The sequence below is a fragment of the Notolepis coatsorum genome (assembly GCF_963971535.1).
Source record: "Notolepis coatsorum genome assembly, chromosome: 14".
Lineage (NCBI taxonomy): Eukaryota > Metazoa > Chordata > Actinopteri > Aulopiformes > Paralepididae > Notolepis > Notolepis coatsorum.
This window is the reverse complement of record NC_140178.1, coordinates 44,338,207-44,364,449: the sequence shown is the minus strand read 5'-3', so window position 1 is coordinate 44,364,449 and position 26,243 is coordinate 44,338,207. Positions and strand designations below refer to the sequence as shown.

The 26,243-nt window shown below is 43.8% G+C and overlaps 1 protein-coding gene across 4 annotated transcripts in view; it reads left to right on the top strand.

Moving 5' to 3' along the window:
• Positions 1-26,243, top strand: part of LOC311240809 (ankyrin repeat and fibronectin type-III domain-containing protein 1) — a 60,177-nt gene continuing 33,934 nt past the window's right edge. The window contains exons 1-7 of one of the 4 annotated variants that reach the window (XM_084329397.1): positions 1-153; positions 12,915-14,111; positions 14,509-14,788; positions 15,243-15,443; positions 21,980-22,093; positions 22,655-22,752; positions 23,108-23,198. In XM_084329397.1, coding sequence (XP_084185523.1) covers positions 13,950-14,111; positions 14,509-14,788; positions 15,243-15,443; positions 21,980-22,093; positions 22,655-22,752; positions 23,108-23,198 — 946 coding nt within the window. In that variant the 5' untranslated portion in view covers positions 1-153; positions 12,915-13,949. Of the gene's footprint in view, positions 154-2,345; positions 2,460-12,692; positions 14,112-14,508; positions 14,789-15,242; positions 15,444-21,979; positions 22,094-22,654; positions 22,753-23,107; positions 23,199-26,243 lie in introns of those variants that run through there. The other 3 variants (XM_084329398.1, XM_084329400.1, XM_084329399.1) reach the window with 3 other exon arrangements.

Below are 26,243 nucleotides of genomic sequence, written 5' to 3'. Positions count from 1 at the left end.
ATGTATCAACTCGTAAATTAGCCTACTGTACCTCGCGCTCCTTCGCTCCAAATGGATTACTTGTGATTAATATAATTTATGACCGCCGCAAACTGCCGGGACAACTTCGGGGAGATGGTCAATTAAAGTGAAAGCAAGCTGCATTGAACCACGGTAGGAATTAAATGTACTTAACGCATTACTTCCTTGTAAATGTTCCGTGAGACTACCGTTTGTTTGAGGAGGTTGTACTGGTTACCACGGGGGGGAAGTGTTTCCAACTTTTTATTATCTGGGTTTTTTTAGTAGCGTTTAGCCCACCACCACCTAAACACTTGTTGTACTAGGTTATATGAGTTTTTTTATCAACCAGATCACGGTACTGCAGACTATGCGAGTCAGAAAATTGGTATAGATTTATTTTTTAAGTACAGTATGTCGTTTGGGGGAATATGTTTTCAACTCAAGAGTTGTGGGGAAAGTCTATGGTGGTATATTAAATATATATATTACATAAACTATGCTCAGGGAAAAACGGGGCCCATGAGACACTGACACTGTCAATTATAAATTGTCAACTGACAATTGCAGGACCATAACTTTACTTAATATACTATTCAAAGAAGCATCTGCTAGGCTTCTGTTTGATTTACAATGCTCCAAAAATATTTTTCTTAGGATGTATGATAACATTTGATAGACTCTAATTCAAAGAAATACATTACATAGCAGGCTCTGCGAATGTAAACAATTATCTCTCTCAAAACTACACAGTGGACGTTTAAGTCTTAGTTTTACTTTTAAAAGTAATGAAATTCAGTCATACTAAATAACACTGATGATGATTATTTCAGAATTAGAACTGGTAGATTACATATACTTCCTTATTTATTTATTTGTTTGTTTATTTGTATAAATTAGTAGTTATTTTTGTACAACTTTACTCCCTGGGGGTTGTGAATATGTAAAGTTGTAAAACTGTAAATCAGTCTGAAATAGGAGGCACCAGAGCCATGTATGTCTGTGCTTGTTTCGAGATGTGATCTTTTACCTATATGCCTGTCCCACGCTTGGTTTGTAATTATGACATTTTAAGAAGTGTATTGTTATTTGTCTTGTGTCTGAGACTGTGAACAACTGCACTAGCATAGAATAAAGCTATACTCCTCTACTGCAAGTTAATCACACTCCAGCTGGCCAGCCAAGCAACACACCTTGGTGAATTGATGTTGCAAGTGATTTTGTTTTCTGAAGCGTACAGTGTTGTATTCGCCTCCTGCAGCGTACAGTACGCTAAGCTTAAAGGGGAACTTCAACAAAAACAGATTTATTTTGCACATAATCTCACACACAACCAAAAGCTCAAACAGTTTTGCACACATTCGTTTAGTTAAAGTTATTGAGAGCAAAATAATGTGCTAGAATATAGCCACCAGTGATGTCATCAGGGACATTGAATCCTTGTGTTGTGTTAATTACATCACCATGAAATGTAGATGAAAGATTAGACATTGTTTTACAGACTGCTACATTATAATTTCTTTGAGATGTAATTAACACAACACAGTCAAGGATCCAATGTCCCAGATGACATCAATGGTGGCCATATTCAAACTAATTTACTCTCAATAACTGTCAAATGAACATGTGCAAAACAGTTTTTGGGTGTGTGTGAGATCATCTAAATAAATCTGCATTGTTTTTTGGTGAAGTGCCCCTTTTAATTGTGTCAAAATAATAGGTTTCAGTCAGATAACTATCACTATTCAGCTCCTGTACCTCTTATTATTCGCATCACTTCTGCAGCCTCAGCACAGTTTGCGGACGCCTTAATAAGAATGCACACCTGTTCTCTCTTTTATCACCATGATTCCTTGCAGTATATTTGAGTCACATACACCTGTGACTGGCATCTTGTTGTCGCTGCCTCCATAATACAGACTCTGTACCTAATCCCCTTCCCTCAACGGACAGCAACAACATCTCTGTGATGATCAGCACTTTCCACAAGTGATGTAAACAAACAAACACAGGGGGGAGGGGGGGGTGAAACTCTACCAATAACAATGGCTAATCCACCCTTATATGCCAGCCTATTATGCATGACCACTGACCAGACAGTGCGGGTACTTTAGTGACGGAGGCGTGAAGGATCGTTGTGTCATAGAGGTGGAACCAGAGGCGGCACAGAGGAGGGCAGTGTCAGTCGGGGACATGGCATCATTGTGGAAAGACATACAACAGTCCCCATGTCCTCAGTCCCCAGCGAGCACCATGCACCAACTGGGGGGAGTATTCCCTTTCCGACAGGGACACTGCCGTCGCCACGGCCTGAAGTGACTTGATGAAGATGGAAGGGATGTGAATGAAAGGCGAGTGTGTGTGTCTGGCTTTCATTTAGACGAGAAAGAGGAGATGAGAGGAAACGCATGATCGGCCAAGCGAGAGACGACAGGGAGATGAAGTCTGGGTGAGCCGAGGTGTGCGAGACATCTGAATGCCGAGGCATGACGTAAACCGAAGCGCCGTGAAGATCAGTTGAAACTCTGCGCGATGATAATATTGATTGTGTAGTGCTGAGAGATGCGAGTCGGAGCCGGTGTCTCGAAGCTGAACGTAACTCCTTTAATATTCATCAGTACAACAACATGTCAACGACAACGTACGTTACTTGATAGATAGAATGAATGCCGGTGGTAGGAAGTGCCACCGGCAGGGAGCGAAATTAACTTTTTGACTCACCGGCCAGTGGCGGGTAGATGGGAAAAGTCTACCCGCCAAGCATATTTCTTACCTGCCAATTTTTTTTGATTAAACAAATATATATATATATATTTTATATAAAAAAATTGTTTTAAATAAAATATATATTATATAATCATACTTGTAGTTGTATTATCTGCGAGACATCGCCACCACGCAATAAGTCAAAATGCTTGCTATCTGCAAACAGCTCCACTGTCTGTGTGTATACTTGAGTAGCCTCCAGCTCCAGCAAGGATTCTCCGGCCCTGCAGCTAGACCCTATATTCAGCTAGACCCTACATTCAGCATGCAAGGATTCTCCGGCGATGCAGCTGGACCCTATTTAACGTTACGGTTCTTTTGTCAAATCACATTCAACATGCCCTCAGCTAGAATACGCATTCAATCAATGTTATAAGACATTGATATCAGGAGCTATCTGTAGCTACTGCTAGCCCGGTAGATAACGTTAAGACAATTTAGTTTACTGGGACAGGTGGATCTAACGTGAGCTAGCTAAGCTAGCTAACGAGGGAACGGAGGTATTATGCACTCGAGTAGACTATTGCTGGAGCATTTGTTGATATCAGCAGCTATCAGTAGCTAGCCAGCTAGATACCGTTAGACAATGCCTCGTCATGTATTAAACTAAAAGTGAATAGTTGACTGGGTCATTGTTTAAACAGTAACGTTAGCTCATGGAGGTCCGATATAGACTAGAGCAGACGGAAGTAAACAAGCCAAATGGGAGCTTCCGATTGGTCATTTGCTTTTTTTTCTCATGAAACCAGTCACGTCACTCTACTGTGATTGGACCGTTGACTTGAGTGCAATGTGGGACTTGTAGTTTTTTAACGATCTCGCGGCGGAGAAAAAAAAGACGAGAGCGGCTATAATCTGTACTCGCACAAGAGTATCGTTATGAACTACACGTCTACACGCCACACGGCGGGCAGCCCTCTAAGTGTCATGCGCCAAAGGTAAAAACAGACCGCCCCTGGCGGGCGGCGGGCTTTAGTTTCGGTCCCTGGCCACCGGGTATCACGTTCGGGGGGAACCAATTTTCCCAAAATCCTCCCGGCGGGGGGGAGCAACTGTCCGGCCGGGGCGAGGAGGGAGGAGCGGCGTAAGTGCCCGTACCCTCTCCGACACCCAGGGGCACTGACATCGGTGAGGTCGCCGGTGACTCAACGGGAGGTGGGTCCCGGAGTAACGGCGGACGGCCTCTGCGGGGGGGTAGGGCCAACTCCAAGGGTTGTGAAACGTCCACGTGGGCGGGCTTGATCCTGTCTACTGACACGTTCTCTGTCCTACTGCCCATGTCGACCATAAGGTCCTTATCACTGTGCTGCAGGACCCTAAATGGGCCATCGTAAGGGGGGCGTAGGGGCCCACGGTGCGCGTTGCGGCGAACAAAAACGTACTCCGCCATGTGCAGGCCACGCGGCACCCGGGAAACAGGGGTACCATGCTGTGACGTGGGGATTGGGGCGAAAGTCTGAGCAGCTTCCCGCAGGGAGGAGCGTTGGGTCAAGTGGATAAAATCCCCCTGGACGCGCAATGTCTGGCCGTATAACAGTTCTGCGGACAAGGACTGCAGGTCTTCCTTGGGGGCACTCCTAAGTCCGAGCATGACCCACGGCAGCTTGTCCACCCAGTTGCTGTCCGACATGCTTTCATGGACCGGTGGAAGCGTTCGCAAATTTTGCATAGCCCGTTGGCCTGAGGGTGGTACGGACTGGTACGCGGTGGTACGGTGCAGCTTAACCCCCAGGCCGCTGGCGACCGCATTCCAGAGCTCCGAGGTAAACTGTGAGACCCGGTGGGAGGAGAGGTCGGATGGGGTCCCGAAACGTGCGACCCATGTGCTGATAAAGGCACGGGCCACGTCGGAAGAATATGTCGAGGCAAGGGGAACGGCTTCCGGCCATCGGGTGGTCCTGTCCACCATAATAAACAGGTAGGTAAACCCGTCAGAGGAGGGGAGCGGGCCCACAAGGTCGACGTTGACGTGGTCGAATCTTCTCTCGGGGACCGCGAATGTCACAAGCGGGGCCATAGTATGTCGGTGTATCTTAGCCCGTTGGCAGACCACACATGCGTTGACCCAGGCCTTCACGTCTTTCTTGAGCCCCCGCCACACGAATTTCTGGGAAACCAACCTGCTCGAAGGCTTCCTACCGGGGTGAGACAGGCCGTGCACAGTCTCAAAGGCACGCCTACGCCAGCCCTTAGGGACCAGCGGGCGAGGGTGTCCGGTGGAGAGGTCACAGAGCAGGGATGCGCCTGAGCTGCCAATCGCGACATCCTGCTCCGAGCTCATGCTGACGTAGTCGAGGCCCAGTTGTACAGCTCCGATGACGACCCTGGATAGACAGTCTGTTACCACGTTGGCCTTCCCGGTGATATGTCGTATATCTGTAGTGTACTCAGAAATGTACGCGAGTTGGCGCTGTTGTCGCACGGACCACGGCTCAGCCACTTTGGACATGGAGAACGTGAGGGGTTTGTGGTCGACGAAGGCCGTAAACTCCCGTTAACATACTGTTCATGTACTGCGCCCACCGCATAGTCTGACGCGTCGGTTGTAATGGCGACCGGGGCCCCAGGCGACGAGTGAGCCAACATGGCGGCGTCACCCAGGGCCGTCTTGGTGGCCGCGAAGGCAGTCGTCCTCTCGGCCGTCCAGTCGACAGGCTGGTTGGGGGACTTGTCCTTCAGAGCCTCATAAAGCGGCCGCATGATGTGGGCTGCCCGGGGGATGAACCGGTGATAAAACGTCACCATCCCGAGGAATTCCCTGAGTGCTCGGGCCGTCGGGGGGGCAGGGGAAAGCGGAAACGGCTTCCACCTCCTGTCGATGAGGTGTCCGAGGAATTGCATGGAGGTCAACCCGAACTGGCACTTAGCCGGGTTGATGATTAGGCCGTGTTGGCCAAGCCTCGTAAAGAGGCACCGGAGGGTGCTCCAGTAGCACACCATGTACCGCGCTGCGTCGCGGAATACCGTGCTGCGTCACGGACCTGGTTGACTCCGAGTTCGATTCCCGGACTCGCCGTCATTTGCCGAATGTCTTCCCCTGCTCTCTCTCCCGTTTCACCCTACATCTGTCGGTCATGCTTGACCAGAAAAGCGATAAACGCTAAAAAATGAAGTAAAAAAAAAAAAAAAAAAAAAACACCGGAAGTGCGCCAGGTGCTCCTCGGTGAGGAGCTGGCAACGAGGATGTCGTCCAGGTAGACAAAAATAAATGGCATGTCTCTGAGTGTCGAGTCCATTAGCCTCTGAAAAGACTGTGCCGCGTTCTTAAGCCCGAACAGCATCCGCAGGAATTCGAATAGTCCGAAGGGCGTGACCACCGCCGTCTTAGGGACGTCCGAGGGGTGTACTGGCACCTGGTGGTAACCACGTACCAGGTCCACCTTTGAAAAGACCAGCTTACCCGCCAGGTGCGCCGAGAAGTCCTGGATATGGGGGACTGGGTAGCGGTCCGGTGTAGTAGCGTCGTTGAGGCGTCTGTAGTCGCTGCACGGTCTCCATCCGTCGTCGCCCTTAGGGACAATGTGCAGTGGCGAGGCCCAGGGACTGTCCGAGCGTCGGATAATCCCCAACATCTCGATGTTGGCGAACACTGACCTAGCACTGCTAGTCTGTCAGGATTGAGCCGGCGGGCCCTAGCATACACGGGAGCTCCTTCAGTCTCGATGTGGTGCTCGACCCCGTGTTTGGTCGAGAATGTAGGCTGTGTTAAGCTGGGAAACTCCCGTAGTAGGTGTTGGTACACGTCATCTTCTGCGAGCGAGCTGGCTAGCCCGCTGTATACCGCTTCATCGCGTATGCATGTCAACGAAGCATATGTCCGGGCGTCTATTAGGCGGCCGTGTCTAACGTCCACGAGGAGCCTGTGTGCACAAAGGAAATCCGCCCGAGTAGTGGGAACGAAATGTCGGCCGTGACGAAGTCCCACGTGAACCGCTGGCCCCCAAAACACAGTTCCGCGGTCCTCGTACCGTAGGTGCGGATAGGGTTATCGTCGTCAGTCGCGGACCTCCATCACCGCCGGCGGTGTCCTCCACTGTCTTAAACGCCTCATACTTATTCTGGGCAGGTGGAGCTGTAATGAACCCTACCGTCCTCGCTGCCGTAGTGCTGTCAAGGCTCGAGACTACGTGGAAATATTTTGCGGCGTCCTCAACAATTCCACGCAGGGCGAATTGCGCCTCCGTTTGCGCAAACCACTCTGCTGCCGACTGCTTCCAAAACTCTGGCAGTCTCAGAAAAACAGCATTGTTTACCATGTTCGTCTCGGTCTCGGAAACTTCTTCGAGACTAATGTCGGGGTCACCAGTGTAGTGCTGAGAGATGGGAGTTGGAGGCGGTGTCTCGAAGCTGAACGTAACTCCTTTAATTTAATATTCATCAGTACAACAACATGTGAACGTACGTTACTCGATAGATAGAATGAATGCCGGTGGTAGGAAGTGCCACCGGGTATCACGTTCGGGGGGAACCAATGTTCCCAACAACAGTTCTGTGTGAATTATGTACAATCACTACAATTGATTGAACATTTTATTATACACACAATTGTTAAGGGGATGCAGACCAGAGAAAGACATACATGACATACAGATAGACAGTACTGTTACATCCAGACATTTATGACATACCAGATCTACAAATATACAGTACTGTTTAAGAGTACAACGCGTGTCATATAGACCCTGGCGTTGGAAACTCTGATTAATAGACAGAGTTTCTAAGAAGCGGCTAAAAAGCTGATGGCATCACGATGGTTTCAACCGGAAAAAATTTGCCGGAAGGTCTGGATTCTCACATATCTCGATGTGATTTATCTAGAAATATCTACAGCAAGAATTTTGGGTCTCAGTGAATCCAAAATTACAATGTGGTTAGAAGTGGTGGAGAGAATAAAAGCTAGCATATAATTGTAGTGCCTGGTTAGGAGCGAATGATAATGGATGGATTAGCCCGGGGGGGGGGGGAACGAGCGAGAGCATAATATTATATTATTATGTGTGTAGGGTATTAGATAGCAGGTATTAGGTGTATATCTTGTATAAGACATTTATTTAAAAGGTGATTTCATTGGATGTGCTTTGTTAATTAATGCTTGTATATCTCATTTTATGTTGTCATGTTTGTTTATGTGTTTGTTTAAAAAATTATTAAAAAAAAAAAAAAAGTTTCTAAGAGAGTACATTTGAGAGTATACATTAGAAACTGTACATTGGAGGGGGTTGGGTTTGGACATTTACAGGGGCCAGTTTCGAATTGCAGCCTCCCGTAGGTGCTCTTTAAGAGCGGTTTTGAAGGTGGGTAGTGATTCACATTCCTTTACAGCTGTGGGTAGGGCGTTCCACATTGATGTGGCATAACTGCGAAACGTGTTTAGTCCCTTGTTTGAGCCGAATCTGGGTTTAACATGATTTGTGGAGCTCCCTCATGGTATTCACTCACCTTTGGGAAGTATTTTGACATGTACATGGGTACCTTAGTGGTGTAGTGTATCTTGTAGACCAGGCCCATTGCAAGTTGCTGTACTCTGTCTTCTACTCTACGCCATCCTATGTTGTCAAAGTGGGCAGGGGTGAGGTGAGTGAGGTTAAGCAGTAGTCTGACCAGTTTGTTTTGTGATGTTTGTAATCTTGTTTTTAGTTCCTTTTGAAGTTATTTGGTACCATGAGGTGCAGGCATAGTCGTAGTACCCTTGAATGAGTGCTCCTGTTAGAGTCTTCAGGGTATTCTTGTTTACCAGAGAGGAGATCCGGTACAAGAATCTTGTTCGTTGGTTGACTTACATTGGTTGCCATTTTGTCACAGGAAAGATTTGCCTCTAGGATGGAACCCAGGTATGAAATTTCATCTTTCCTTGTGACAATATTGTCACCCACTGTAACAGAGAAGCCGTTGGTCTTGCTGAGTTTGTTATTTGATCCGAAGAGAATGGACTCTGTTTTGCCCAGGTGTAATGATAGTTTATCAGCGAGCCAGGTGCAGATTCTGCCGAGTTCAGAGCTGAGGGTTTTTTCAACCTGCAACTGTGCTGAGTCGTCCGCGAACAGGAACAGGTTGCAGTCACAGGCTGATGACATGACATTTGCATAAATTAGGAACAGTAACGGTCCTAAAATGCTTCCTTGTGGAACACTGCAGCTCACTGGGAGGGGGGGATAGTGTACCGTTTACCTCCACCATCTGTTCTCTCCCCTCCAGGTAGGATTGCATCCAGCTCACTGATGTACTATCAAAGCCAATTGCTTTTAGCTTGTCAATCAGAATGGAGTGATTGACAGTGTCGAAGGCCTTTTGAAGGTTCAGCATGACCATGCCACAGTATTTGCCTGCGTCCACCTCTTGTTTGATGTGGTCGTTCAAATATAGAAGACATGTGTCAGTGGAGTGGGATGTTCTGAAGCCAGATTGGAATTCGTAGATTCGATTTTTTTCCGCAAGGTACTTTTCGACCTGACATGACATTCGAGATGGAGGTAAGAATAGAAACAGGGCGGTAGTTGCCTGGGTCCAATTTGCTGCCCTTTTTGTGCAGGGGGGTTACCCTCGCAATTTTGAAGTCTTTGGGTACATGTCCCTGTTTTATGGAGAGGTTTATTATGTGTGTGATGACTGGGGTGATGGCGGCTGCTGAGTCTCTGAGGAATTTGGAGGGGATATAGTCATGGCCAGTGGCCTTGTTAGGTGGGAGGGCGCTCAGTTTTTTGTGTACCTCAGCTGTAGTTACCATTTCGAGTTTGAAATCGTCTTTGCGGACCCCTAGGTTATAGTAGTAGGATAGGATGTGTTCTACCCCAAAATGCCCTGAGTGGGAGGGTAGTTTATTTACCAGTGTTGTGGCTATGTTTGTGAAGAAAATGTTTAAGTAATTGGCCACATCCAGCTTGTCTGTGATGAGTGTGTTTTCTGTCTTTATGTTTATGTTTGAAAATCTGGTTTTAAGTTTTTTACTGCAGCCTAGTTGATTATTGAGTAATTTCCAAAGTTCACAGGGTTTATTTTAGTTTTCCTCAGTTTTGTCATTGATGAATCTTTTGTGTGCATATTTGATCATGGAGTTTACGTCGTTTCTTAGCTGTTTCTTTTTTTTTGTATTTTATTTTTTTTATTATTTTTTAAACAAACATATAAACAAACATGACAACACACGATAAGATATACAAGCATTAATTGTCAGGGCACATCCAATGAGATCACATTTTAGTTAGTTGTCTTATATAAGATATACCCCGGGCCCTAATACCTGTTATCTAAAAAACCTACATACATATGCCCGGACCCCACCTTGAGAAGTACCTCCACTATCCCTCGCACCTAACCAGACACTACCATTATAAGCTAGCTTTTATTCTCTCCACGACTTCTAACCACATTGACATTTTGGATTCATTGAGACCCAGAATTCTTGCTGTAGATATTTCATGGTAAATTACATCGAGATATGTAAGAAACCAAACTTTACGGCACATTTTTTCCGGTTGAAACCAGCGTGATGCGATCAGCTTTTTGGCTACTGTGATACCCGATAAAACCAATCTCTTTAGCTGTGGATTCACTGCAAACTCAAAAACATCATTCAATAGTAATACCGAGGGGTGTACAGGTATATTCCAAGATACGAGTTTTGATATTTGTTGGGTCACATCTTTCCAGAATGCCTTAACTGGTGAGCAGTCCCAATACATGTGCATAAATGTCCCTTCGTCCCCATTTGTACATTGGGTGCATTTGGAATCTTGTTTAAGCCCCATTCGGCACAGTCTTATAGGAGTCAAGTATGTCCTGTGAATATAGTTAAGATTGATTTGTTGATGATCCGGGTTCCTTGATGTAAGTCGGACATTTGCCCAGGCTCCTTGCCAATCAAAGTCATTTTCCAGGTCTGGTATATCCCTCCTCCAAACAGAGTCTAGTTGGAGGGTTTCATACGAGGACGTTAATAATTGATGATAAAATTCTGAAACAAAACCACTCGATGTCTCTCTTGCGTAGAAGAATTTGTGGTATCTGTGGTGTTCAATTGGTCTGTCTAATGGAACACCGTGAGACTTCAAACATAGCTCTAACTGTTTGTGAAAAAGCCATGTGGACTTGGTGAGATTAAATTTTTTGCGTATTTCTTTATCACTACAAAAACCCTGTTTGTTAAAAACATCCCCTAATGTTTCTTTGTAGTTTGAGTTCAATCACGTGGGCTTGGAGTTCACTGTAAAAGAAGAGATGAGAGATACAAGTGGAAAAAAGAGGAGATCTGGTGACAGGGATGGGGGAAATAGATGACTGACTAATGGCAGAATTGAGATACAAATCGTGACTAAACAGAGACACATGTCATAACATTCTTGCATAGATTGAACCGGTCTTATACAAAGTGACATGCCTGTGAGCTGCCACCATTAGGGTCAGAGTGGCTAACCGTGAGTGTGTGTAGGCCTACATGTAACTTATTATCAGTTTATTACAGGCCTACTTATTACAACACTCGTGTTCCTACTTCTCCCCGAGCACCATTGTTCAGAATAGTTTCATGGGTGCTTCTCTCCAAGGCTCTAGTTTCTTCAGTTAATTAGGAAATGATGGTTGTGTTGCTTTGTGCATTGAGATCACTATTCAGGGGGAAGGAAGACCCTCAGAGCTCACAATGAAGTGGATAAAAGGGGAACAGCGATAAGAGGAGTGACAGACATGAATTCCCCTTTGAACACACACACACACACACACACACACACACACACACACACACACTGGCACTAAAGGCACTAAAAAACAAATTACAAACATCTCAAAACAAGCTAGTCAGACTACTACTTGACCTGACTCCTAGAACCCACCTCACCCCTGCCCACTTTGACAACCTAGGATGGCTTAGAGTAGACGACAGAGTACAGCAACTTGCAATGGGCCTGGTCTACAAGATACACTACGCGACCAAGGTACCCATGTACATGTCAAAATACTTCCCAAAGGTCAGTGAATACCACGATCACAACACCAGAGGGAGCTCCACAAATCATGTAAAACCCAGATTCGGCTCAAACAAGGGACTAAACACGTTTCGCAATTATGCCACATCAATGTGGAACGCCCTGCCTAAAGCTGTAAAGGAATGTGAATCACTACCCACCTTCAAAAACACTCTCAAAAAACACCTACGTGAGACTGCAATTCGAAACTGGCCCCTACAAATGTCCTAACCTAGTTGTACAGTAACTGACCAAGTAAGGCTTTGTCAACATTCCAATGTACAGTGTAAAATGTGTATGTGTCCCCTACCCAACCCCCCCCCCCCCCCCCCCCCCCCCCCCCCCCCCCCCCACCTCCAATGTACAGCCCTCACCCAACCCACCCAACCCCACCCCACCAACCTCCTCCAATGTACAGTTTCTACGCCAAATGTATATACACTCCTTTTCTGGACACTTTTGTATCACAAACAGTACTGCATTTGCAAATCTGATATGTCATAAATGTATAGATGTAGCAGTACTGTCTATCTGTATGTCATGTATGTCATATATGTTATGATGAATTGAAAATGGGGGACCCTGGTGGAAACAAGACGAAAGTCTTTCTCTGGTCTGCATCCCCTTAACAATTGTATGTATTGAGATGTACTGTACTGTACCCATTCTGCAATCTGTTAATAAACTTTTCAATCAATCAATCAATCACACACGCACACACACACACACACAGTATTGCTCAGCCTGTGAGTGGGGGATAAAAATGGCCTGAACTGTACACGATTGTACATTTACATTTAGTCATTTAGCTGACGCTTTTATCCAAAGCAACTTACAAGTTCTGTACGACAAGTCATCTGGAACGGCACAACTCTGTACATAAGCATGACTGTAAATTATGATTTCTCTCTCTCTCCCCTTCATTCTTATTCATTTTCTTTCTCCCTTCTTCTTCTCTCCATAACCCAGCCATTCTAGATTTTCTTAATGACTTTCCTTTTTGTTTGCTCTCCCCTCATTCTTCCAAACTCCTCTTTTAATCCCTGTCCTCCCGTGTGCCACTTTTCTCCTCTCTGTCATTCCTCAGTGTGGCTTTTCAGGCGGGGGAGGGTTCCTATATCCTTCTATCTATGAACTAACTATCCTTCATCTGTTTACCCCCCCTCCCCATTACTTCCTCACTCCCTCCAGCCACACTCTGCCTTCCTGGATCACTTTCTCCTCTATCTGCTCTGCTCTCGTCCTCATCTCCTCTGTTTTCATCTTCTCTCATTTCCTATCTCCTGGCTCTTCTCCATTCCTCCCCATCCTCTCAGTCCCATCTCTTCTCCTCGCTCCACCCATCTCCCTCTTCTCTCTCCATCTCTCACTTCTCCTCTACTCTCCTCTTCTTCCTCTCTTCTCCTCGCTACTCCTCTCTACTCCTCTTCCTCTTCTCTCTTCTCCTCTCTACTGCTCTTCCTCTCCTCCTCTTCTATCTCCTCCTCTTCCTCTCATCCTCTACTCATCTTCCTCTCCTCTCTTCTCCTCTCTACTGCTCCTCCTCTCTTCTACTCCTCTTCCTCTAATCCCCTATCTACTCCTCTTCCTCTCCTCTCCTCTCTACTGCTCTTTCTCTCTTCTCCTCTCCTCTACTCCTCTTCCTCTCCTCTACTCCTCTTCCTCTCCTCTCTACTGCTCTTCCTCTCTTCTCCTCTCCTCTTTCCCCTTCCTCTCCTCTACTCCTCTTCCTCTCCTCTCATCTCTACTGCTCTTCCTCTCCTCTCCTCTACTCCTCTTCCTCTCTTCTCCTCTTCCTCTCTTCTCCTCTCCCTCTCCTCTCTTCTCTCTACTGCTCTCCCTCTCCTCTTCTATCTCCTCCTCTTCCTCTCCTCTCTACTCATCTTCCTCTCCTCTCTTCTCCTCTCTACTGCTCCTCCTCTCTACTCCTCTTCCTCTAATCTCTCCTCTCTACTCCTCTTCTCTCTACTCCTCTCCTCTCTTCTCTACTCCTCTTCCTCTCCTCTACTCCTCTCCTCTCTTCTCTACTCCTCTTCTCTCTACTCCTATTATCTCTACTTTTCTCCTCTCTACTCCTCCTCTCCTCTACTCCTCTTCCTCTCCTCTTCCTCTCTTATCTTCTCTACTCCTCTTCTCTCTACTCCTCTTCTCTCTACTCTTCTCTCTACTCCTCCTCTCCTCTACTCCTCTTCCTCTCCTCTTCCTCGTCTCTCTACTCCTGCTACCATGTCTGTGTCAGTGAGGAACCCTCCCCTGCGTCGGCGCTCCCTGGGTCCAGTCTCCCCCAAACGTATCTACAGGAACCTGTCCGTCAGACTGAGGGGAGGAGAGGCTTCTGTCGACGGGGAAGCAGACGCACCCAAACACCAGTGCAAGACCAAATCAACTGTAATATACTTTGGTTCCTTTTCATTTGGAGCGGGGGGGGGGGGGGGGGGGTGCATTGTTTACTTACTCCCTGGTTTGGTTTCTAAATAGTTTGGATTATGGGTTCCTTCCTTTTCCAGTATAAACTAGCCGTATGTCATGGGATCAGTTTGTTATTGCAACCATGACTGCTGCAAATTGGCATTTGATTCTGGCATTGTCCCAGTTCACATTAATGTTCCCCATATGACATGCTTGTCCGTCGTCTGTCTTTGTACAGCAATTCCATTTCCCACATCTATGCCTCTTCTAATAAATCTTTTTCAAAATGTGCCCTCGTCCTCTCTCTCTTTCTCTCTCTATCTCTCTCTCTCTCTCTCTCTCTCTCTCTATCTCTCTCTCTCTCTCTCTCTGTTAGTACAAGACCCTGTGGGAGGCAGTGGAGAATGAGGACACTCTGGCCGTTCAAAGCCTGCTGTCCAGGGACCGTGTTAGCAGTGGAGGAGGAGGAGGAGGAGGAGGAGGAGTAGGAGGCACGTGGGATAGAGGAGAGAAGAAAGAGAAGGATTGGGAGAGGGAGAAAGGGGTAAACAGGGTGAGCGATCAGGGCCTGGTCCCCCTGGATGTGGCTGCTCTTACCCACAATTCCCCTCTGCTCCACGTGTTGGCTAAGGCCGGTGCCAGGCACAACCCAATCCGTGAGTGTTAACTAAAGTCTTCAAATACAGCTGAGTCAATGTGCAGAGAAAATTTAGAGGGTAATATTTATGAAGCTACTTCAAGTTATACTGTGCAAACATGTAAGACAAACAGTTTACAATGGGTTTAGCTGTCATAAAATGTGGATTTGGTTCGTACAACTTGATCCTAAGGGAAGTGGAAGTCTTGCAGACTGCTGCAGCATGGCTGTCCTTTAGTTCCTGGTAAATAATGAAATGCAAATCCTGTTTGGTATTGTGCTCTCTCTCTCTCTCTCTCTCTCTCTCTCTCTCTCTCTCTCTCTCTCTCTCTCTCTCTCTCTCTCTCTCTCTTTCTCTCTCCCTTTTGCTCACCCCCTTTTTTTGTCTTTCCCCCTCCCTTTTCTCCCTTTTTTCGTTCCCCTTTTTCTTTCTTTTTCTCTCTCTCTCTTTCCACCCCTCTCTCCTCTCTCAGTGTGTAGGGCGGCTGAGTGGGCATACAAGCTGGATGCTCTGGTGTCGATGGCGGGAAGACGGGTGGAGGAGAGGAGGGGGGAGGTTCTGAGGAAGGCGGGGGCGGGGCTACAGGTGCAGGCCGAAGCACAGAGACAGCTCCACCTCTGGAGCCTCCGGCAGCTGCTGTACTGCAGAATGAGGGAGAACTTCCTACGCACAGGTTGGGGTTTTTGTCTTTATGAGTTAAGCATTGCTATTAGACCTAAAGGGAACATTAGACCCAGGGCCCTCATTTATCAACGTGGCGTACGCACAGATATGTGCGTAACCCGTGCGTACGATCATTTCTAAGCAAAGTGTGGGATTTATCAATTTGAACTTGTGCTTGACTTTGTGCGTATATTTAAGCACAGGTCGGACCATGCGTAGCTGGCGCCGGTGGTAGAATATTTTTACAACGCGGAAATAAGCACTGACTGCGCTCCGCGTAACTCAACTCGTTATTATTTTGCGCATATATTGCAGAAATACGGGAACGTTTTGATTATATTTAAAAGGCTTTGCCATTGTTAAATGTAATAAGTGGAACCCCGAAGCTGTAAGCAGAATACAAGTCATATGAACACCCACGATATAGTGTTCTTCCCCCTTCCTATAAGAAAGAATAAAAAACGCATTGCAAGGAGAACAGACTGAGGTTATTTGTGTAAATGTGTCTTAAATGAATGAAAAGCATACATGCTCTGGACACAGCATATATCGTGTGGGTGATATCATGACTTGTATTCTGCTTACAGAATTTCACTTATTTAGTTTTACAATGTCAAAGCCTAAATCAAAACGCTCCCGTATTTCTGCAATCTATGCGCAAAATAATAACGAGTTGAGTTCTAACAAAGAACGTATTACATGCTGGTAGGCTGATAGAGTAAACTATGATATGAATATGAATATGATATGATATAAAGGTATACTGGTCCGTCCGCGAGGATATCGAGGACTCGGATAGCCATTAAATGCAATTTGAGAATATAGGCTAAAGCGACGGCCTATAGCCTATACATATTATTTAATGTTTTCATAAGCGTAAAGATACAACAGCTAGATTAATGATCAAGTTAGTTTACTGTATGCAGGCTTTGCAGGGCTGTGTGGTATTATATATGCGCAAGTTACTGTTGCATAATGTAGGCTGGCTGCTATTATATGTAATTCATATAGGCTACCTAATACCAACAACAAAATAGATTGTATCATATGCCTCTACACACATTATATTATACACATCATATTATATCTTGGTTCGGCAGTGCCTCTGTGAACAATCTCTCAGAGTTTGCTCCATCAATAAACAAATCCAGTAATGTGAACGGGATTCCACTCGGTCAATGTACAGATAATCTGCGATGCCCATTTTGGCTGATAATGTGCCGGTGGCCGGAGTCTCATTCAGGCCTAATTGTATTTAATTCAATTGTAATGTTATTACTGGGGTATCTAAAACATCACTTAAATGCAGATCAGGGTTATCCACTGAAGCCATAATGACTCTGACCAGAACCACGGGCTCATGATGAGCGCACATAATAGGTGATCAATCTCGCTCTCAGTGAAGTCTCGGGGCGGTTCTGGTATGCAAATACTTAAAACAGTGCACGAGCTCCAGCTTAGGAGCAAGGTGTTATTTATCAAGACAACTGTGCATAGGACCTGTGTACGCACGTGTGATAAATCCCGTTTTTTTTGTGCGTGCACACATTCTAAATTCTGTGCTTACGAACGGAAGTAGAATACTTTCTAAGAAAATTTGATAAATGAGGGCCCTGGGAAATAAGGTTCCACTGAAATCCCCCCCCCCCCCCATTGTAGCCACCCAGTGAGGATCAAACTATTACTGTTATGTATTAGGGCCAAACCGTATTGTGTAGGTTCATAATCTTTGATAGAGGGATAGATTATTTCATTCATTCAGTCTTACAACCATTAAAGGTAAATGTTTTAACAGAATTTCTGAGAAAATAAGTTTTATATCATAATGTTTAATTGTTTCCATGACACCTACTACTATACCCAGAGTAGCACAGCTACTCTCACGTTATTATCCCGTTATCTCTAGCATCAGTTGAATAAGTGAAATGGAATAAACCCAGCTAACTTGAGAACCTCCCTGTAGTAGAGACCATGGGCAAAACTCTTCCTTGAACGAGGCAGGTCTCAGAACGATCACACAAGTTCTATAGACTTAGGCCATGTCCACAGCTACACAAATTACTTTTAGTTTTTCACCCCTCCGTTTTCAGAAAAATCCATGTCCACACCAACTGTGTTTTAGAAAATCTCCGTCCACACAATGACGCAAAAATGCTAAAAATATGAACTGACCTAATGGCAGGCTGCATTGATCTCTCCATGGTCCTCCTGATTGTAGAGAAAATACTCTATACAGTATGTGTGGAGGACAGGGCAATTGGTCAAGATGGTAAAGTTTTCCAAAAGCTCAGTTTTAGCTCTGTCCACAAAACTGAATAAAAGAATCTCCGCTCTGGAAGGCGTTTTAAAAAATTCTTCATTTCCGTGACCTAAAACTCAGTTTTCTGTAGTTTTCATGTGGACGGGAGGCCAAAATTAAAAACAAAATACCTCCAGAAGTGACAGTTGTGATTGGAGGATCAAGAAATTCGGGTTGGGTTTGAGATAGGTCAATTGTGTTGCTAGGGAACAGCTTGGGCACAAGTTTATTTTCTGTCAGCTATTGCTATTTTTACTAAACACTGCAACAGGAAATAAACTTTGGACCGTTTACAATGTTTATGTCATGTTTGAAAAGGTCAGTAGACAGTTGACAACATAAACATTTCAAATGGACCCGAGTCCATTTCCTGTTGCAGTGTTTGCTGACATCAATAGCTGACAGGAAATTAATTTGGGTCCAAACTGTTCCAGAGCAATGCAATTATATGTGCAATTCTACAACGTTATGAACACAATAGTGATGGAAAGGGCACCTGAATATGAAAGGAATTATGAAACGGAATGTGGAATAGATGTTCTGACTCATAAGGATTCATTTACAGTTAATGAAAAGCATTTCCTATGTATTTGTTTGCTTGTTTTCATGGTGAGAGGGCAGTCCACTCCCCTGGGCAGCAGACCAATCTCGCAGAACCATACAGTACATCTTGTCAAAAACGACATGTACTTCAAACGTCTGGGGGGCCATGGACGTTGAAAACTGGAACTGGGGGGACTGATTTCACTCTTCTGTGGTGTGCCATGAAAATAGTTATACTGGCCCTCCGGCAGCAAGCCAAACAGAACGCACACAAGATTGCAATGCCTCTGCACACTGCACCGTAGCACTTTATGGCACCTATCTCTCTTTTAATCAGTGAATCAAATTAGTTTTATTGAATTAAATCAGTTTTTACTGAATTAGACTAGGTTTTTATTGAATGGATTCGTTTTTTATTGAATTAATTCGTTGTTCTTATTGAATGATTCGTTTTTACTGGATTTTTATTGAATCATTTTGTATCCATCATGAGGATCAGTATTTATTTATTTGAGTATTACTCTAGTTTATCTAGTATTAAATGGCTATAACAGAGACCTGAGTACTGTATCTCGTGCTTCCATGTCAATGGAAAAATCACAATAAACATAACTTTGACTTTGACTTTGATGACATCAGAGAGGGAGCTAGCAGGCGGTGCAGGTGAACAGAGTTGCTACAGTAGAAGCGTGTTTGTAAGTTCTGACTGAAGTGTATTTAGTGGAGTAGGCAGATTTCACCAATCAGACAAAACCTACCAGCATTTGGCTAATGGATGTATGTATTTATCATGTACTGTATGTTCTGTGGCTTTAGGATTCATATCCGTGCACGCCGTCCCGCTCACTGTCAGACTCAGTCTGGAGTGGACTCATAGTACATAAATTAACTATTAGTAAAACCTAGGCTGTTCCTGTCTTCTTCATACACATTAGAGATTCACCTCAGAAAAAGGTTATTTATAATATCTCTATCGTGGAATATTAAAGGATCACTGTAGTATTCGTGTGGTTTAACCTGTGGTAAGAAGAATACTATAATTCTACTATAGTTCGTTCTCATATGGTATGGCTGTAGGCATGGTTCCCTCTAATTATTTTTTGGTCTGAGCAAACACTCAAACCTCCTGAGCAGACATCAGCAACTACTGAGCAACATATGTCACCTGCCGATTAACCGGTTAGTTGATAAGCTGCGGTTTGTAAAAAATCTGAGAATCTTAATTTCCCTTAATGTCTAACATAAAAATATATACATTTTGCTGATACACAGAGAAATAATACAAAAAGGCATATTATATTCCTTAATCAAATATTTATTTGACCATTGATTGACGATACAGAGCATAGTCGTTACTTTGGCTTGGTTGGCGTGTGAGTCGTGTCACTAACTTTTGTCTTTTTAGGAGGCTGACTCGTCATTATTTTATTAAGTGAATTATAATGCGACTTCAAGGGTGACCATATTGTGATTTTTTTAAAAGAGGACACTCTGCCTTCAGCCTCGAGATACTTAATCAAAGTTTACTCAAATATGCCTTATCATTATAATATATTTAAAGTAGGGATGCTCGATATTGGCTTTTTTACCGATACCGATATACCGATATTGTCCAACTCTTAATTTCCGATACCGATATCAACCGATATCACATTTTAATGCCGATATCGGCCGATAATATCGGTAGGCCGATAATATCGGACATCATTTATGGATATAAAATTATTGTTTATATATTGACATTTATGCACATGTACTGGGACTGCCCACCAGTTAAAATATTCTGGAAAGAGGTGACCCAGCAATTATCAAATCTCTTAACTCTGAATATACCTGTACACCCCTCTGTACTACTGCTGAATGATGTTTTTGAGTATGCAGTAAATCCACAGCTAAAGAGATTGGTTTTATCGGGTATCACAGTGGCTAAAAAGCTGATAGCATCACGATGGTTCCAACCGGAAAAAAATTGCCGAAAGGTCTGGATTATTACATATCTCGATGTGATTTATCAAGAAATATCTACAGCTAGAATTTTGGGTCTCAATGAATCCAAAATGACAATGTGGTTAGAAGTGGTGGAGATAATAAAAGCTAGCATATAATGGTAGTGTCTGGTTAGGAGCGAGGTATTGGATGGATTATCCAATGGGGGGTCCGGGAGGGGGGGGTACGAGCTAGAGCATATGTGTGTAGGGTATTAGATAGCAGGTATTGGGGGTATATCCTGTATAAGACATTTAACTATAAGGTGATTGCATTGGATGTGCACTGTTAATAATGCTTGTATATCTTATAGTGTGTTGTCATGTTTGTCTATGTTTGTTTAAAAAATAATAAAAAAATAAAACACAAAAAATTATTGTTTATATTATTTATTTATATAACAAAATAATATCTCTCTATAACCAAAGTTACTCAACATGCTGTATTATGCCTAAAGTAATCTATCTGACAAATCTCAAGAAAATAACTAAATCAACCTATGACAAAATAATATATATTTTCAAGTCTTACTGGACAAAATAAATAACAAGAAAAATATGATGTAATGTTCTAAATAATACCTCTTCTGTATTAGAAAATCCAGCTTTAAAAAATATATCTTTATCTTTTCAATGTAATGTAAATTATAAAACGGTAACCTCACAAAGATACTAATTTAAAAGTGCACTATGCAGTTTCAAATTTGTTGCAATTAGTGTACTAAACTAATTTATTACACACATAATCCTTAGAATGATTGTATCATAAGCATCTTATCAAACCAAAACATCATTTTGAGGCATCAAAATAGTTTTCAATTATTTTCTTTCTCTCTCTGTATAGCTGCATACTTTGCCATCAAACTCTCGCCTCGCACTGCTTTGTTTGTAATGTTTTGCTGTGTCCATGTGAGTTTTGAGATCGCCAGCACCTTTATTAGACACATAAACATAATGGTCAAGCTTTGCACGCGTTGCACTCCGCTTCCAATTAGTCTCGACCGGGATGAATAATTGGAAATTTTCTCTGCAGTTCATCTGTAATGTACATTTTCGCGTTTGCATTGTGAGGAGCCAGCAATGCTTGTCGGATCTGTCCACTTCCTCATCTGTTGTGTGTGTCTATGTGAGCGTGCAGTAGCGCTGCCCACAAAGCACTGAAAGCGGGGCTTCTCTTGGTAACGTCACACGCAACAGGTTACCGTTAGGGATGTCCCGATCAATTTTTTTTGCTCCCGATCCGATCCCGATCATGTGATTTTGAGTATCTACCGATACTGATCTTTCCCGATCCGATCAAAAAAAAAAAATATATATATATATATATATATATATATTTTTTTTAATCCCAATTTCTCACATTACATTCACCCTGAATGTTGACGTTATTCAGGTGAAAAGTTAACTTCATTCAAGCGAGGCATTGCAATCCTTGACATAAATCATTTGATGTATAATTAAATCAAAGGAAATGCGTTTGGGTCTGAGAGTGTGGCTGGTCTGCCGTTCTGCAGCTGGATACTATTGGTTTGTTTTGGCAAAATTCTTCTGCTCTGTGTGACAATAAATAAATGAATAATGATATGCACTTTAAAACCAAAACTAAGGTCTCAGTATGAGTTTAAGATGTGAACATGGTCATGTTTGTTGAAAAAAAAAAAAACCTTAGGGGGAACATTGGCTGTAGGTAGTATAGTCTCTTTTCTCTGTGTCCCACAGACCTCCCTGGGCCTCCTAGCCAGGTGTCCATACTGGTGACCAGCACATCCTCTCTGCTGGTGGTCGTCAGAGAGCCTGAGGGCCACGCCGCAGGCCTGATCACACGCTACAGAGGTGGGCAGTGTTGTATACTTTGATGTATACCATGACTGGATGAAGGGGTAGATGGAGTGATTGATTGATTGATTGTTTGATTTGATTAATGGATAGGTGGGTGGGTGGTTGTATGGCTAGATAGGGTGAATGAATTGTGGTTGGTTGGCTGGCTGGCTGGTTGGTTGGATGGATGGTGGTTGGTTGGATTGTGGATGGATGGATGATGGATGGATTGTGGTTGGACGGATGGATGGATTGTGGTTGGTTGGAAGGATAGATGGATGGTGGGTAGGTAGGTGGATGGATAGTTGGTTGGTTGGTTGGTTGGAGGGATGGATGGTTGGTGGGTGTATGGATGGATGAACAAACAATATTACTTTGATGTTAATATTCCAATAATTATTCCTGTCCTTTTTTGTTGCTTGTCCTGCCACTTCAACTGAGGTTGCTCACGGCTGCGAGACATTTCCCAATCATATTTGGCAGCCAAAGACAGATTCAAATTAGATTCACTGAGTTCTTGAAACTGTAAACATCCCAATCTTCACTTCTCTCTGTGGGCCTGTCTCCTGTTCACAGTGGAATGGAGCTCCTCCGCCAGCTTCAAACGCATCTTTGGCTCCGTCCATGTTACTGACACCAAGAGCCCCTCCCACAACATCTCAGGACTCACAACTGTAAGACACACACAATATATTTCACCTGCATGTAAGCACACACATACACACAAATAAACACAATACAAGGATGTGAGACATTATGTGACATCAAAGCTCAGAAACAGACTGTACCATTGGTGTAGTGTACCAATCATGCCACCCGCCCACTGCACGCACACGCACACACACACACACACACACGCACACGCACACATATCTGCTGGCTCATTGTTTCCAGTACTGAGCCATAACCTCCTGTAGGCAAACACTTTGCTGTGCTGTGTGTGACGTCTCCTTGCTGCCCTGGAGTGGGTTGTTCACAAGGATAATACTTGGTAATAAGTTGGTAGTCTGATGCCTTTGCCTAATGCAGGGAGTCCAGTACTTTGTGAGAGTGAGCGCCTACAACGTGAGGGGATGGGGTCCGCCGCAGAGCTCCACTCCAGACAGCGCTGCCCCCTCCAGTGAGTATACAGAACTGCTGCCTGGAGACCAACTGAGACGTGTTGTGTGGAGTAATGAAACAACATGCCTGACAGATCGCTCGACGTAGGCTGGCTTAGCGGGCAGATTAGTGGTTTATTACAGAAACGCTGATCTGGTGTATATCGGGGGGTTTTGTACTGGTGGGTTTCATTATGGTTCATTGTGACCTTTGCAGCACCACATCTCTCACTCGACAAAGCTTTCTGTCACTCTCTCCGCTGTATATACTGTACTCTCTCAATAGAACAGGAATGTCATAGAGAAAAAACGAGAAAAAGTAGAGAATGAGGGCAAAATAGAAACTGTTTATCGTTGATAATGATATTACTCAGCCATTGGTGTTGGACTACTGGTTGGTTACTACAATGAAGTTACACGGTCATGCTGAGATGGCCTCCTATGGGCAGTCGCTCTTGTAAATCCACGTTCCATGTCATGCTTGTGCTTTTCCTTCACAGAGATATTTGGTACCCATTTTGTCCTTGATCCATCACTTGCATAGGCTTCCAGTATATCGGGCAGTGTACCGTTAAATACAGTTGCTTTATTGTTCCATAAAACATTCGCTCAAAAGAGAGCCACTTTGTCATGCTCTTCCTGAGACTGTGGCAGCATGAGGCAACGTTTAAAGGTCAACAGTGTAGTAAAGCCACAGGTTACCAATCAGATGTGGTGAGTCTTTGAGTATCTACAAGGTGTTGAAGATAGATTGTCAGATACACTGGAAGCCCATGGGAGCGATGAATCAGCACAAAATGGCTTAATCAAAGTCAGGCCATGTATTTTCTGCATTTTTGTCACATTGAAAGATGATTTCTCCAATGGAGAAAATGTATTATAGATGCATTTGACAACATAAACATTCTAAATGGACTACGTTTAATCAGTTGTTACATTGGCCAACACTGCCATGAGGAATCCTTCCACTGCAACGGTAAATTAACTGCAGAGCTGTTCCCTAGCAATGCAATTCCACTGAAACTGTCTAGATTTGTCCAATGACCCCAAAGTAATGATCCAAGTCTATACAGCTCAGTAAAAGTAATGGATGTGTTTTAGCGCTCTGTGTCAGATAATACTTAAAGGGGCACTTTACCAAAAAATAATTGATTTATTTTGCACATAATCTCACACACACAGTTCTGCACACATTAATTTCGTTTGAGAGTAAATTACTTTGAATATGGCCACCACATCAGGGCCAATGAATCATTTTGTTGTGTTAATTACAGCTCAATGAAATTATAACGTAGCTGTCCCTATAAGACAAGGTATTGCTAACCTTTCATCTACATAATTTCAAGTTTCAAGTTTCTTTAATAGTTGTCATACAGAAGTACAGAATACTTTTATACAAAATGCTTCTTACTGTTGCGCTCCAGAGACTGTGCAAGACAAGATAAGTATGAAATAAAATAACATAGTAAAATTAGAAGTAAAAAAAACGAGGTCACAGTGTTCAGTTTAGACATATGTACAATGTTCGATGCAGAATAGACGTAGTTACCATACAATATACAATACTGTGCAGTGTACTAATATACAATACTATATAGTGCAAGGCAGAAATGGAGAAATGGGACGAGGTGCAATTTAGGTACAATTCACAGTAGGTGTACGAGTTGTAGTGCAAATCCTTTATCAATAAATATAAAGTGTAAGTGTGTTTGTGTGATCTAAAGTGTGGAGAGTGGGTGCTGCAGTGTGTTGTTTGTTTGAGTGAGTGTGTGCGTGTGGGTGTGTGTGCTGTGTGTATTTGATGGTTGTTGCATAGTGATTATTGTTCATTTAGCAGCCTGATGGCCTGGGGATAGAAGCTTCTTCTGAGTCTTTCTGTGCTCGCCTTAAGACTCCGGTATCGCTTGCCTGACCGCAGCAGTTCAAAGAGGCAGTTGTTCGGGTGGCTCGAGTCCTTAATAATTCTCTTAGCCTTCCCCTTGCACCGCTTGTTGTAAATGTTCTGGAGGGTGGGAAGCCCCCCTCCAATTGTGCGTTCGGCTGAACGTGTCACTCTTTGTAGTCTGCTACGGTCTTGTGCAGTGCTATTCCCAAACCAGCGGCTCATTGAGCCGTAATCAAACACATTTACTCTCAATAATTGCCAAACGAAATCAACGTGTGCAAAATTGTGTGTGAGTTTTTGGATGTGTGTGAGATTATGTGCAAAATAAATCAACATTGGGCCTCATTCATGAAGCGATATAAGAACAGATTTCGCTCTTGACTAGCATTTCCTCTTATTTTGTTCTTACCTGGGATTCAGCAATGTTTTCTTATTGTTGCTTTTCTGTCAGGCAAGACCAAATTCTAAGAGTGGTCGAGAGCACTCTTACCCCGATAAGAAACTCTTACTCGGATGAGGGAAAAAAAGCCTACCATTCATAATAATAATACATCAGATTTATATAGCGCTTTTCCTAATGATCAAAGACAGTTTACAAAACAAACAATATAATACAATACAGTTTTAGTAGATACAATAAAAGAATATATATAAAAAGGTGAGAGAGGAAGGAGTTCATGGGTTGAAAGCAAACCATTGGTCAATTGCCCCCAAATACGACTTTATAAACCCAGAACTCTTCAATAATAATAATTATTATTATAACTTATTCTGATAAGTTCTGCTTCTGAAATTGATTATATATTGCTGTTAGAACAGGCTGCCCAGGCCGTATGCATAGAACGCATATTTACAACCTCTCCTCCCCTCTTTCCTCTCCTCTCTTCTCTTCTCCACACCTAAAGTTCTGAGCGCACTCTGGGTTTTAGCCACCACAGGGACCTTTCAGAGAGAGATGACCGGTGACAGATGCGATACCGGATCTGTCACCTGTCATCTCTCTCTGAAAGGAGAGAGCATAGGATCAGTGGCATATACATATCAGTATACTGCGAGATTGGTTCTTGACAGTTCAGTATTGACAAAGCCTACTTTGCTGGAATGATTTATTTCACACTATACAGTACGTATAAGTACAAGTATAAGTCTTTATTTGTCATCAGATTAACACACACACACA